The 13,848-nt window shown below is 48.0% G+C and overlaps 2 protein-coding genes across 2 annotated transcripts in view; one reads left to right on the top strand and one right to left on the bottom strand.

Moving 5' to 3' along the window:
* Positions 1-4,190: 4,190 nt before the first annotated feature.
* On the top strand, positions 4,191-12,713 carry CDK2AP2 (cyclin dependent kinase 2 associated protein 2). The gene is made up of 4 exons (XM_044300291.1): positions 4,191-4,530; positions 9,158-9,258; positions 12,348-12,483; positions 12,564-12,713. Exons 1-4 carry the CDS (start codon positions 4,470-4,472, stop codon positions 12,629-12,631), a joined length of 366 nt encoding a protein of 121 aa, XP_044156226.1. The 5' UTR covers positions 4,191-4,469; the 3' UTR covers positions 12,632-12,713.
* LOC122942608 (aryl hydrocarbon receptor interacting protein) overlaps positions 12,229-13,848 on the bottom strand; it is a 39,257-nt gene continuing 37,637 nt past the window's right edge. Inside the window, exon 6 of the mRNA XM_044300285.1 lies at positions 12,229-13,125. Coding sequence (XP_044156220.1) covers positions 12,923-13,125 — 203 coding nt within the window. The 3' untranslated portion in view covers positions 12,229-12,922. The remainder of the gene's footprint in view (positions 13,126-13,848) is intronic.

Here is a 13,848-nt window from a genome sequence, read left to right as displayed (position 1 = left end):
TACTTGGTTGCAAATCCTTTGCAGTCAATTACAGCCTGCGGTCTGGAATGCATAGACATCACCAGACGCTGGGTTTCATCCCTGGTGGTGTTCTGCCAGGCCTCTACTGCAACTGTCTTCAGTTCCTGCTTGTTCTTGGGGCATTTTCCCTTCAGTTTTGTCTTCAGCAAGTGAAATGCATGCTCAATCGGATTCAGGTCAGGTGATTGACTTGGCCATTGCATAACATTCCACTTCTTTTTCCTTAAAAAACTCTTTGGTGTCTTTTGCAGTATGCTTTGGGTCATTGTCCAGCTGCACTGTGAAGCGCCGTCCAATGAGTTCTGAAGCATTTGGCTAAATATGAGCAGATAATATTGCCCGAAACACTTCAGAAGTCATCCTGCTGCTTTTGTCAGAAGTCACATCATCAATAAATACAACAGAAAAAAAACTTTAAAAGTTGCTTCAAAGGCGCTCCGTGAATGCTTTATGTAGCAGCAGCGGTATCGCGGCAAAACCGCAAAGTCTGCCGCACAAGGAAAGGCACTGTAATGATTGCTATGATACTGCACTCTGGGACTTTAAACGTATTAAGGTTAGTGCAAGAGTATCGTATGTGAGTTATCTCCAGCATGTGCTGGAGATAACTCACATACGATACTCTTGCACTAACCTTAATACGTCCATAGTCCCAGAGCGCAGTATTATAGCAATCATTACAATAAATACAAGAGAACCAGTTCCATTGGCAGCCATACATGCCCACGCCATGACACAACCACCACCATGAGGTTGTATGCTTAGGATCATGAGCAGTTCCTTTTCTTCTCCATACTCTTCTCTTCCCATCACTCTGGTACAAGTTGATCTTGGTCTCATCTGTCCATAGGATGTTGTTCCAGAACTGTGAAGGCTTTTTTAGATGTCGTTTGGCAAACTCTAATCTCGCCTTCCTGTTTTTGAGGCTCACCAATGGTTTAAATCTTGTGGTGAACCCTCTGTATTTACTCTAGTGAAGTCTTCTCTTGACTGTTGACTTTGACACACATACACCTACCTCCTGGAGAGTGTTCTTGATCTGGCAAACTGTTGTGAAGGGTGTTTTCTTCACCAGGGAAAGAATTCTCTGGTCATCAACTACAGTTGTTTTCCGTGGTCTTCCGGGTCTTTTGGTGTTGCTGAGCTCAATGGTGCGTTCCTTCTTTTTAAGAATGTTCCAAACAGTTGCTTTGGCGACGCCTAATGTTTTTGCTATCTCTCTGATGGGTTTGTTTAGTTTATTTTAGCCTAATGATGGCTTGCTTCACTGATAGTGACAGCTCTTTGGATCTCATCTTGAGAGTTGACAGCAACAGATTCCCAAATGCAAACAGCACACTTGAAATGAGCTCTGGACCTTTTATCTGCTCATTGTAATTGGGATAATGAGGGAATAAAACACACCTGGCCATGGAAGAGCTGAGAAGCCAATCGTCCCATTACTTTTGGTTCCTTAACAAGTGGGAGGCACATATGCAAACTGTTGTAATTCCTACACCGTTCACCTGATTTGGATGTAAATACCCTCAAATTAAAGCTGACAGTCTGCAGGTAAAGCGCATCTTGTTCGTGTCATTTCAAATCCATTGTGGTGGTGTATAGAGCCAAAATCGTTAGAGTTGCGTTGACGTCCCAATATTTATGGACCTGACTGTTGGTAAAAATATAGAATATGTCCTATACTTGTCCGCATTACAGGCAAGGATAGGACTGTTCTAGTTCCATTCTGCAAAATGAGGAACTCACACAGCCCTGTGTTTTGCAGATCTGCAAAAACGGCTACAGCTATGTGCATGAGCGCTTATTCTAAATCCCAACTCTTGAGATCAACCATAAAATATTGTACTATCCTGTCCTAGAACATATTGTATACAGGAACAACTTAGATACACACTTGGATTAACCAAAAAGGTTTTATTTAACAGAGCTGTCCTCCAGGTTCATATGCTGAATTTCTGAGCACCAGCTGTCAGATCTTCCTCCTTAGGGCCCATTCGGATGGTGGTAGTACTTTGCAGATCCGCAAAACACGTATACCGGCTATGATGCGTTCCACAATTAGCTGACCGCACATGGCCGCAACCATAATAGAAAATGCCTATCAGTGCAGCAAAAAACACAGCCCAGCAGAACTAAAAGCCTAGCCCCTCTAAACTGGCCAGTGCCAGCTGCCACTTTCTGTATTTCTTCACTTGTCTCTAATTACAATATGGAAGAGGGGCCCCAGCACAGAGGTAGCCGACCACCTTCAGCATACTACCTGGTCTTTTAGCTCTACCAAACATACAAGAGAATAATATACTACATGCCTAATACATCCAGTGACTTCTCTGTTGTAGACATTCTCTTTCTCATGTTCTCCATTCAGACTACACCGCCATGACAACTTCTTTCAGTGATGTCTCCTCTGATGTAGCTGTTCACTTTCCGGGCCAGACCATCCTGATGATTTCTTTTAGCCATGTATCATCTCTGCAGAGTTTGGCACACAGACTTATTAAAGTCCTCACATTTCCATCATCCTCCTCAGTGGCACCCCAAGAATGTCATCCTGCTGCCACCCCCAATTTTGTTCCCACTGCTTTCTCCAATGCCCCTAATTACTATACTGTAGAAAAAAGAAAGTGCCTCCAGTAATAATGCTTTCTATAGTGCCCACTATAATCCCCCAGCAATAATAATGCTCCCTACTAGGTTCCCAGTATAAATAATACCCCTATAGTGCCACCAGCAATAATAATGGCCACAATAATAATGCCCCTTATTGCACCTCCAGTAACAGTAATGTTCCCATTTGGAAAAAGGAAGAAAAGTAATATTCACCTGAGTCCCATTCACCTCCACCGTCTGAAAATGCAGGCCTCTTCTGTTCTATGGCCTGAGTCGCTTATATACCAGTACAGGGGGCCAATGACGATGACGTTATTGCTCTGAGTCTTGATGCAGGCAATCACGATCACATCAGAGCTTTGCAACCACCTGTACTGATTAACTGCCTGATAGGCCTCACGTCTTCTTAGGATGGCCAGACGGCGGACATGGCTCCCTGTGGCTGTAGAGTGAGAGAAGCAGCCCCCAACTCACCTTCCCGTCTGAAAGTTCTCCTCCTCCCTTTTGTCGACAATTGGCGTGGCTTAAAGAAGTGGGGGCATGTCTTAGCAGATTGGGGCATGGCCGGTGAGGTCCGGCTTTATGGGGTGAAGCTAGTGGCCGCCTTAGGGCTACTGGAGCTGCCTATGCAGTTCAGCGACAAAGCAGGGAACCCTCAGCTCCTGTGCCCCATTGCAGTTTTCATCAAGAGGACAGTGATACAGTTGAACTCAGGAGGGGGACCTCCAGCTACTTAAAGGGGTATTCCAGTTGTTTCAGGTTATCCCCTATACACAGGATGGGGGATAACTATTAGATCAGTGGGGGTCCTGCCAGTGGGACAAGATTGGTGTAACCCGTCTGAAAAGTGCTGACAGATGGTCACACGTGTCTGTGGCTACTCTATTTATTTCTATGAGATCTGGAGACAGTGGAGCGCTGTACTCGGTTAGCTCCGGAATTCCCATAGAAATGAATGGAGCCGCCATGCACATGTGCAACCAGCCGCTCATTTCAGGGGTCTGCAGGGAGTACACGACCCCTGTTCTCGTGATCGGTGGGAGTCCCAGCAGTAGAACACCCACTAATCTCAAAGTTATCCCCTATAACTTGGAACAACCAGCTGGTCCCAGCATCAATGGCAGGAGCATCAGATCGTTATGTACCTAACTGGTGGCCATGAGGAGCGCTCGGCGGGCCCACTGAGCATCAGCCCACCAGGAACCGCCCCAGTGGGTTCTATGGCCAGTCCGTCCCATAGATTAAGGCTGCAGCTATACTCCCTTCTGTCTCCACTTTCTTACCAACCCAGCACTTGGCTGCTAAAATTGCTTAAGTAAATGGAATAGTAAAGTAAATATTCCCATTTACTGACAACAAGCAGAGATCTTACAAAGAGAGAGGTTATAATACAGAGGCAAACATCAGACTTTAGCCTTTAATATCATTCACAAGCAATCACTGGGTGTAGGAGACTTCTGACAAACGCCATGTTCCCGCCACTTTGAGGGGACTAGTGGAAGCAGCGTCAACCCTGAAGGGGTGTGTCTTGTCGGCCGGCATGCGACGTCATGACGTTACGATGCGTAGTGGCTGCTGGAGCCGGGTGAGCTGAGGTGAGGGGGTTGAGAGCGGTCCGGCGCCATTATCATTTGGACCGGGAAACAGTGAACGTCAGGAGGGACGCTCTCAGGCGAGGAGCGGGAGGTTGAGCGGACTTGTACACGAGGAGCCGGTGGGCAGCTAGTGAGCCGGGAGACCGCACTGTCCAGCACCCAGGGGAGGACCAGCCAGTCGTCCGGGAGGAGACTCCATATCCTGCGAGCAGAGGCCGCCTCAGCTGCCAGTCACCGGGAAGCATGTCCTATAAACCCATCGCCCCAGCACCGTCAGGAAGCAACAGCGCCCCGGGCACCCCCGGTAACCGCCTGCAGTGTGTGTAGAGCACCACATGGTGCCATTACAGAGGCGCTGTCCAGTTCTGGGTGGCAGGAGCCGCTTCTATCCCTCTGACCTTACCGGTGGGGAGCCGGCCACTTTCCACTCCGCCTGGATGTGTCCTAGATGTCTGTGTATTAAGTCTTAAAGGGGTTGTCAGCAACTATTAGAGATCTCAAACAAATGATGTTACACTTGCCCCTTTCTCTGTGGCGCTGGTCCAGTCACCGCTGTTTGGCATGTGGCCGCTGCACCCAATCGCTGTCCTTAGCGCTCTACCGCTGAGGACAGTGGTTGGCTGCATGGGCCGCAGTTTGTAAACCAGTAGTGGTATTGGACCAGTGCGGCAGAGAACAGGGCTGAGTAGAACGTCATTTGGTATTTTAAGAATTTGTAGTACTTGTCTGAATTTATTATTGCAAACAACCCCTTTAAGCAAGCCTTAAAGGGTTGCGTGGGTTCTGCATTCGTTCACAGTGGAGCATCGGAGCTTTTCACGCCGCGATGCTCTTCCTTGTCCTGAGCTGCTTCGCACAGGGCAAGGGCTGTCTGTTCACATATGGACACTGCTAGGCGGGTGGCTTCTGCCTAGCAGTGATACCCGTGACATTACCGGCTCTGATGGCTGGTCTTTAGCGCTGTCCTAGCCTGTAAAAACAGGCTAGGGCTTGCTAAAGCCCACTTATCAGCGCCGGTGACATCACCGGGCTCACTGCTAGGTGGAAGCCTCTGCCTAGCTTACCCATGAAGAGCCCAGTAAGTCACCAGACCTTAAGAAAATTCCCTTGCCCTGTGTGATTCAGAGCAAGGCGAGAGGGAGCATGAAACACTCCAATGCTCCACTCATTCATGGTGAAGGAGTGCAGATCGGGTTGTGTTCAGGTGTGAACCCGGACAACCCTTTTAAAGGGGTTGTCCACTTTATATTAATGGCCTACCCCTGGCGGGGTCTCACACCTCGTATCCTTACTGATCAACTGTTAGAGTAGCTCCAGAACTACACAATGGACAGAACTGTAGATCTGGTGCTGAAGCTACTGCAGAACAGCTGATCGTGATTAGTTATTAATGACCTATCCTGAGAATAGGCCTATTAGTAGTAAAGTGGACAACCCCTGAACCTGCTGACCATCTGTATGGTGGCCTCTTCATTCTCCTCTGACAGCAGATTGGGGGAGTAGAAGCTATTAGCACAGAAGTGTCAGTGTTTTTTTTTCCCCCTTGCCCACTCAGGACGTGTGTGCTCAGCCAGGCTGAGCATGCATGTGTGTGGAGCAGTCAGGAGAGATGGCTGTTGGCCGAACAAGCATTGACCGGCGTTAGGGCCCCATACTAGGGATGAGGGAATTGACTTCGGACGCGTCAACCAAAGTCGATTCGCATACAACGTCATTAGAATACTGTATGGAGTGAGCGCTCTGTACAGTATTAGAATGTATTGGCTCAGATGAGCTGAGATTATTTTGTGAAGTCTCACGAGACTTTGGGTAATAACTTCAGAAATTTCTTACTGTAAAAAACTTTGTACCGAACTCTGGTTCGGTTCCAAGTTTTTTTTTTTTTACAGTAGAAATTAATTTCTGAAGTTATTACTTGAAGTCTTGTGAGACTTCACGAAATAACTTCAGCGCATCTGAGCTAATACATTCTACGGAGCGCTCACTCCATACAGTATTCTAACGTAGTTGTATGCGAATCGACTTTGGATGACGCGTCCAAAGTCAATTCACTTATCCCTACCCCATACCCATTGGTGTATTGTCTGAACCTGCTGAGAACGATGGGCTCGGCCTCATGCATTCTTTGCAGATCGAATGTGCCCCCATTGATTTCTATGGAGCTGCAGATTATAGAACATGACCTATTCTTGTAGGTATTTATACAGTGAGACCTGCAAAAAGTTCCAGATGCGCACAAACCACATCCGCATTTTATGGATCCGCGACTTGCCGATGGCAAAAGAGAAAAGATCGTGTGCAGAAGGCCTTAAAGGAAACCTGTCACCTGGATTTTGGGTATAGAGCTGAGGACATGGGCTGCTAGATGGTCGCTAGCACATCCGCAATATCCAGTCCCCATAGCTCTGTGTGCTTTTATTGTGGTAAAAAAATAAAATAAATAGATTTTATAGATATGTAAATGAACCTTAGATGAGTCCAGCATTCTCTGACTGAGCCCAGCCACAAAGCTAGAGCGCCGTAATCTCGCAATGCGTTCCCTGAGCCTGACAGGGAAGGAACACTATGACGACACTGCGCATGCGCTAGCTCGCACGTCGCAAGATTTCGGCGCTCTAGCTTTGTGACGTTGGGGAGCAAGGAGGAGATTCGGAGGATGTGGGGCGGTCCTGGGCTCGAAACATTAGTAGCCTAATTTATATATCTATAAAATTGCTTTTTTACACAATAAAAGCACACAGAGCTATGGGGAATGGGTATTGCGGATGTGCTAGCAGCCCATGTCCTTGGCTCTATACACAAAATCCAGGTGACAGGTTCCCTTGTGTGACGCTCCAGACTCTTCCCCAACAGATGATGTTGGGATAGAGAAGGATCGGGCTACATCCTCTTGTTCTCCCAGGAGATAAACCTCCTCCAGAAGTGTCTGGCAGCGGCTTTCTCCCCGTACACGTTAAGTTGAGGCAAACCTGTTTGGGGAAGGTGGGAGAGAGCGTTGGCTGTTAGTGTATGGCCGTCCTTACTCCTGAGGGTTATTGTTCACAAACTGATCACCTCAGGTCCAGCTTATACAACCTCCTGGTGATCAGCTGTTATATTACAATGTGTGTGCGGGATAACTTACTGATCAGTGGTGGTCTGATGTCTGGGACCCCCACCAATACTGAGTCCTAATGCAGCCTTCTGCTCCATTCCTTCTGTGCAGGACTGCTGGAGACAGCCAAGTTCTGAATCTTCAGCAGTCCCATAGGGGATGTTCAATCTGCCGATCCATTAGGCCCGAGGAATGGAACCCCTTTCTGGGATCAACAGGGGTCCCGGCAGTCGGACCGCCACCAGTTTGTTGGAGATGACTTGCAGGAACCAGAATGCCTTTTTCAGTAAATCGACATTACTGTAAAATCCATAGTCGCATGATCAGCCCATTCTGGCGACTTTCCACTGTGGCTCTGAGAGCCTTCCAGTGAGCCTGGTGTATATAACCTACAGCTGTTAGACCCCCACAGGCAGGTCTCTCTTGCTATCTGTTGCTATGGAGGCTATATACACCAGGTATGTAGATATAAATGGTAATGGATGAAAATGATAGCATTTAGTAAACCTTCATGTGTATGTTGGGGAAGTGCATTTCCGGCAGTTGTCTTACCAGGTGTCGGTATTCTGGCACTGGACACATTCCCCTTAGGCTACTTTCACACTAGCGTTCGGGTTTCCGTTCGTGAGCTCCGTTTGAAGGAGCTCACGAGCGGACCCGAACGCAGCCGTCCAGCCCTGATGCAGTCTGAATGGAGGCGGATCCGCTCAGACTGCATCAGTCTGGCGGCGTTCAGCCTCCGCTCCGCTCGCCTCCGCACGGACAGGCGGACAGCTGAACGCTGCTTGCAGCGTTCGGGTGTCCGCCTGGCCGTGCGGATCCGTGCGGATCCGTCCAGACTTTCAATGTAAGTCAATGGGGACGGATCCGTCTGAAGATGCCACAATGTGGCTCAATCTTCAAGCGGATCCGTCCCCCATTGACTTTACATTGAAAGTCTGGACGGATCCGTACTAGGCTATTTTCACACTTAGCTGTTCTATGCTAAAAATAATGCAGACGGATCCGTACTGAACGGAGCCTCCGTCTGCATTATTATGGGCGGATCCGTTCAGAACGGATCCGCCCGAACGCTAGTGTGAAAGTAGCCTTATTCCACGGACAGCAGCCATGGGGAATTTGAAATCCCTGCTCCTGTGTTACTGGGGTTGCTGTAAGTGCAGTTCCTTAAAGGGGTATTCCTATGTCAGACAATGGGGCATATTGCTAGGATATGCCACTGTCTGCTAGGTGCGGGTCCCACCTCTGGGACCCACAAATATCTTGTAGACTGAGCCGGCAAAGTGAAGGATTGGGCACTGTGCATGTGTGGCCGCCCTCCTTTTATTTCTATAGGGCTGCTGAGTGAATCGAAGCTGTGGCCAAGCAAGTGAGGTGTGCTCCCATTAACATCTAAGGGGCCGACAGAAATAGCTAAGCCAGCGCTCGGCTATATTTTGGCAGACCCAAAGAAGTGAAAGGACGGTGCGCCATCCTTCACTTTGCTGGCTCAGTTTACGAGATAGGTGCAGGTTCCACCTGGGGCCCACAGCTATCGGGGGGGAGGAGATATACTAGCGATATGCCCCCATTTTATGAGATGGGAAAACCACTTTAATATCAGGTTCACCAAAGGCTTCTGTGTTGGTGGGCTGCTGTGTGTCTTTACTTACCGCTGCTGTTGTAGTAATTATTTTACCTTTTTGTCACAAATCTTTCTCCATCTACATCTATGAATGCCAACATTATCACTGTTTGTGTCCCCCCTGTAACCTGGCACCCTGTGTGGTTGCAATTATACTGCGGATTGCTAGTTGTGTGCAGCCATAAACATCTCATCCCCTCATGTGGTTTGCAGTGCCAGGAGCCGCGGTTTCATCCCCATCGGGAGCCATTTCAGTCTCCTCCTTCCGACCCATCTTCAGTGACTTTGGACCTCCTTCCATGGGCTTCATTCAGGTGAGACATTGTGGGTTTATCCATAATCAGAGATCAGACATGCACTGAAAATGGGGTCGAGACTGGGGCTTGATCTCTGCCGCATCAGAGACCTAGTGGTGACCACATGGAGAAAAAAGTCTGCTGTGCAGCCCATGATGGTCTGTGAGCAGGCGGTATAATTTCTTCTATAAAGGTGCCCCGACGGATGCCATGCTAATGCCTCATTTCCAGTGTCAATGTCATGATCCAATCATATAGACAGGACATGTAAGATGGAAAGTCGCATTGGTGATCATGTTAGATGGGGGTTGCTCCCTAAAAATCTGGCCTAGCAGCAGGTGCAGTGGTGAAATAAGAACTATTGCTCTCCTGAATTTCCAGACTGTCTAAGGCCTCTTTCACACTTGCGTTGTCCGGATCCGGCGTGTACTCCACTTGCCGGAATTACACCCCGGATCCGGAAAAACGCAAGTGTACTGAAAGCATTTGAAGATGGATCCGTCTTCAAAATGTTTTCAGTGTTACTATGGCACCCAGGACGCTATTAAAGTCCTGGTTGCCATAGTAGGAGCGGGGGAGCGGTATACTTACCATCCGTGCGGCTCCTGGGGCGCTCCAGAATGACGTCAGAGCGCCCCAGGCGCATGGATGACGTGCCATGCGATCACGTCATCCATGCGCCTGGAGCGCCCCGGGAGCCGCACAGACGGTAAGTATGCTGCTCCCCGCTACACTTTACCATGGCTGCCGGGACTTTAGCGTCCTGGCAGCCATGGTAACCACTCTAAAAAAGCTAAACGTCGTATCCGGCAATGCGCCGAAACAACGTTTAGCTTAAGGCTGGGTCCGGATCAATGCCTTTCAATGGGCATTCCTTCCGGATCCGGCCTTGCGGCAAGTCTTCAGTTTTTTTGGCCGGAGCAAAAAGCGCAGCATGCTGCAGTATTTTCTCCGGCCAAAAAACGTTCCGTTCCGGAACTGAAGACATCCTGATGCATCCTGAACGGATTTCACTCCATTCAGAATGCATGGGGATAATCCTGATCAGGATTCTTCCGGCATAGATCCCCGACTACGGAACTCTATGCCGGAAGACAATAACGCAGGTGTGAAAGAGCCCTAAGTTTAGTTGTGACAATGACGTGCCACACATCCATGTGACTGCTGCAGCTGATAGCCAGCTTTAGCTATGATGCTTGCCTGTATGGCATGAGACTGCTGAGGACAGTGGTTGACTGCAGAAGTCACCTGGATATACATGATGTCACTGCTGCAAGACAAGTAATCAGACTTGCCAGAAGGAAATTATATAACTTTTTTTCCTAGCCTCTCCCCCATTCTATATGGTGTAAACTGACCTACAGTGCAGACTTTAAAATCCACGACAAGTCAATTGTGCAGATTTTGTTCTTTGCAGAGAGTGAAGTTTGGGGCAAACTGACAAAATCCACATGTAGATTTGTCAGACACAGCAAAAACAACATAAAACACACTGCCATGTTCATATGACAACTTGTGGTGGTGATGTATGGCTGGAATGGAACACAGCATGGATTTCTATGAACTAGACCTACCAGTTCTCGGCTTCTTGCATTACATGGTTATAGACATTTCTGGTGATGAAACTTAGAGGTTATCCGTGGTCTCAGAAGGGGTTGTGCTGGACTGGTATATTGATAACCTATCCTCAAGGATAAGTCATCAGTATGCGATTAGTGAGGGCCTGACTGCTAATGAGCCTTAAGAGGCTATGGCCTGTTCACTGTTCAACCGTACAACGTCTTAACCACCTAGAACGGGGCTGGCTGCTTTAGCTGCTCACATCTCTGGATTGGTAGCAGCTAGAAATATGGGCCCGGTCTTGTTTGAAAGCTGGCAGTCACAGCATCAGCATGAGATATTCAAGTCAGAAATAATTGCGGTGAAATCTGCGTTTACTTTCCCTTTTAACTGCATTCACTGCCATCCTGATTTCTAATAGCAATCGCTTCCAATGCAATGAAGATAATGCTGGTATTGAACGCTTGAAATGCCAGCTTTCAAACAAGATAAATCTGTCTCTAGCTGCTACCAATCCAGAGATATGAGCAGCTAAAGCAGACCCTCCTGCAGAACTGTTAGGTTAGATGGAATCTCTGTCACCTGACTGGACCATTATCTGCAGTAACACATGGGTAGTCCTGCAGATAAGGAGTCCAGATCACTATTTTATTTTTCCTGCTGCTGACCCTGCATTCGGTGATCAGAGCTGCATTGAAATACATTGGAGAGTAGTCAGTAGTAGTTTTGACAGTGGGGGAATCGGGGCAGCAGGAAAATAAAGAATAATGATCTGCAGAACTACACGTGTATTACGGTTGATAATAGTCCAAAATCAGAGTAATAGATTCCATTTAACTTGTAGTGGTGGAGCATTTGTAATTGCACTTCACAGCCGCTACAAGTTAGACAGCCTGAAAACAGTGAAGAGGACCGGGCACTGGCACCAGCACTATAGCCTCTTTAAACAGCTGATTTGGGGGGGGGGGGGGGGGGGGGGGAGTCAGGCCCCCCCACCCCCACCAATTTCATATTGATGTCTTATCTTGAGGATAGGTCAATCAACTAGCGCTGCTGCACAACCCCTTTTAAGACTCAATCCTCTCCTTACCTGATTCTCATATGCACTTGATAGGACACTGAGGACTATAAGTGACCATGTACCTTCAATACATGTCAGCCAAACAGCTTGCACATATTCTCAAGGGGGAGACACCTCTGTTCGCCTCTTATCTCCCATTAAACAGGCCAAGTCCTTCTTTCCCCAGGATTGGATTCAACTGTTGGGGGACAGTCGGCCAGGCCAACCAAAATCAGTAAAGCGTTGCTCTTTTGTATATGGGCAACTTAAGTAACTTGGGTTCTGTTCACGTCAGCGTAGTGGCAAGCTGCAGCCTGCAATGGAGATGTGAACAGAGCCTTATGTGGATGGCATATAGGACCTGCGGGTGGATGTAACATTTCATTTACTGAGTACACAGATTTGCATGCAGTGATATAAATATACAAAATACAAAATGTTAATGCGTGACCATGACATGTAAAAAAAATAATATTCCTATCATTAGGGAGTGAAACCCGCTGTGTCACAGGCTGTCTCCCAGGGGACCTATAGTGATCTGTTGTCTGTTATCGAAGAGATGGGAAGGGAGATCAGACCGACGTATGCTGGGAGCAAAAGTGCAATGGAGAGATTAAAAAGAGGTGAGTGTAAAAGCTGTGTATGAAATAAAGACCAGAAGATGCAGTGTGTGATAACTAATGGGATACTTGTGTCACTGCAGGTATCATTCATGCCAGGGCTCTTGTGAGAGAATGCCTCGCCGAAACAGAACGCAATGCACGTACGTGACCATCCCCTGCCTCTGCACTTTGTTAAACACTTTCCACTTTTTATATATATATATAAGCAAATAAAGTTACTCTTGTTGACAGCTTTGCGTGCGTCTGGTTTCCAGAAGTATTCTGTGGTCTGACAGCAGCCAGAGCCTGATCGTTACTGTATCTATTAATACAATCAAGATGCTTTCTGCCCCTTGGCTTAAGATGTGGTTCAGAAGACAGAATGGCTTGAAGGCCACACCGTTATATTGTGCAAGTCACAATGGAGCCTTGACCTAGATACAACGGAGTCAGGTTGCAGTTATTTGAATATGCCTCGAAACCTGGCTTTGTCCTCTTGCTCTTTTTCATTTATACGTTCCTCAAGCTTCTTCAACTCTTTTGCAACCAGTGGTGCAAGGGATGGGTCCAGTTCAACAGCCCGTGAAAAGTCTTGTTCTGCCTCCAACGTGTTCCAGACTGCGGCATGGGCTCGTCCTCGCTTAAACAAGGCTTTTACATTATCTAAAAGGGAACATGAACAGAACCGCATCACATTACAATAGCACTCTTCCCCTCACCACCATCTTCAAGTACACAGGTAAGGCTACTTTCACACTAGCGTTCGGGGCTCCGCTTGTGAGTTCCGTTCAAAGGCTCTCGCAAGCGGCCCCGAACGCTTCCGTCCAGCCCTAATGCATTCTGAGTGGATGCGGATCTGCTCAGAATGCATCAGTCTGGCAGCGTTCAGCCTCCGCTCAGCAGGCGGACACCTGAACGCTGCTTGCAGCGTTCCGGGGGCCACCTGGCCGTGCGGAGGCAAACGGATCCGTCCAGACTTACAATGTAAGTCAATGGGGACGGATCCGTTTGAATATGACACACTATGGCTCAATTTTCGAACGGATCCGTCCCCCATTGACTTTCAATGTAAAGTCTGGACGGATCCGTCTGAGGCTACTTTTTACAATATAATGCAGACGGATCCGTCTCAGACAGATCTGCAATGAACGCAAGTGTGAAAGTAGCCTTAGTATAAACTGTCTTCCATTAACCCCTTCCGGACCTATAATGTAATAGCCGGGCCCCTGCTGTATCAGCCGGCATTGCTGTACAAGACAATGCCGACTGATTAACCCCTTCTATGCCGCTATCAGTGCTAACTGCGACATAGAAGGGATTTGAGGCGGGTGAGGGAGCCCGTCGAGTTGCCGCGCTGCTGTGGCAGAGCCCGATGCTGTGCAGAGG

The sequence above is a fragment of the Bufo gargarizans genome, chromosome 6 (assembly GCF_014858855.1).
Source record: "Bufo gargarizans isolate SCDJY-AF-19 chromosome 6, ASM1485885v1, whole genome shotgun sequence".
NCBI lineage: Eukaryota > Metazoa > Chordata > Amphibia > Anura > Bufonidae > Bufo > Bufo gargarizans.
Note: the sequence above shows the minus strand (reverse complement) of the source record. Positions and strands in the feature narration are given on the sequence as shown.

Coding starts and splice junctions, on each gene's coding strand:
- CDK2AP2 (XM_044300291.1), top strand. CDS start 4,470: ATGTCCTATAAACCCATCGCCCCAGCACCGTCAGGAAGCAACAGCGCC. Junction 4,531..9,157: donor CAGCGCCCCGGGCACCCCCG/GTAACCGCCTGC, acceptor TGTGGTTTGCAG/TGCCAGGAGCCGCGGTTTCA. Junction 12,484..12,563: donor AATGGAGAGATTAAAAAGAG/GTGAGTGTAAAA, acceptor GTGTCACTGCAG/GTATCATTCATGCCAGGGCT.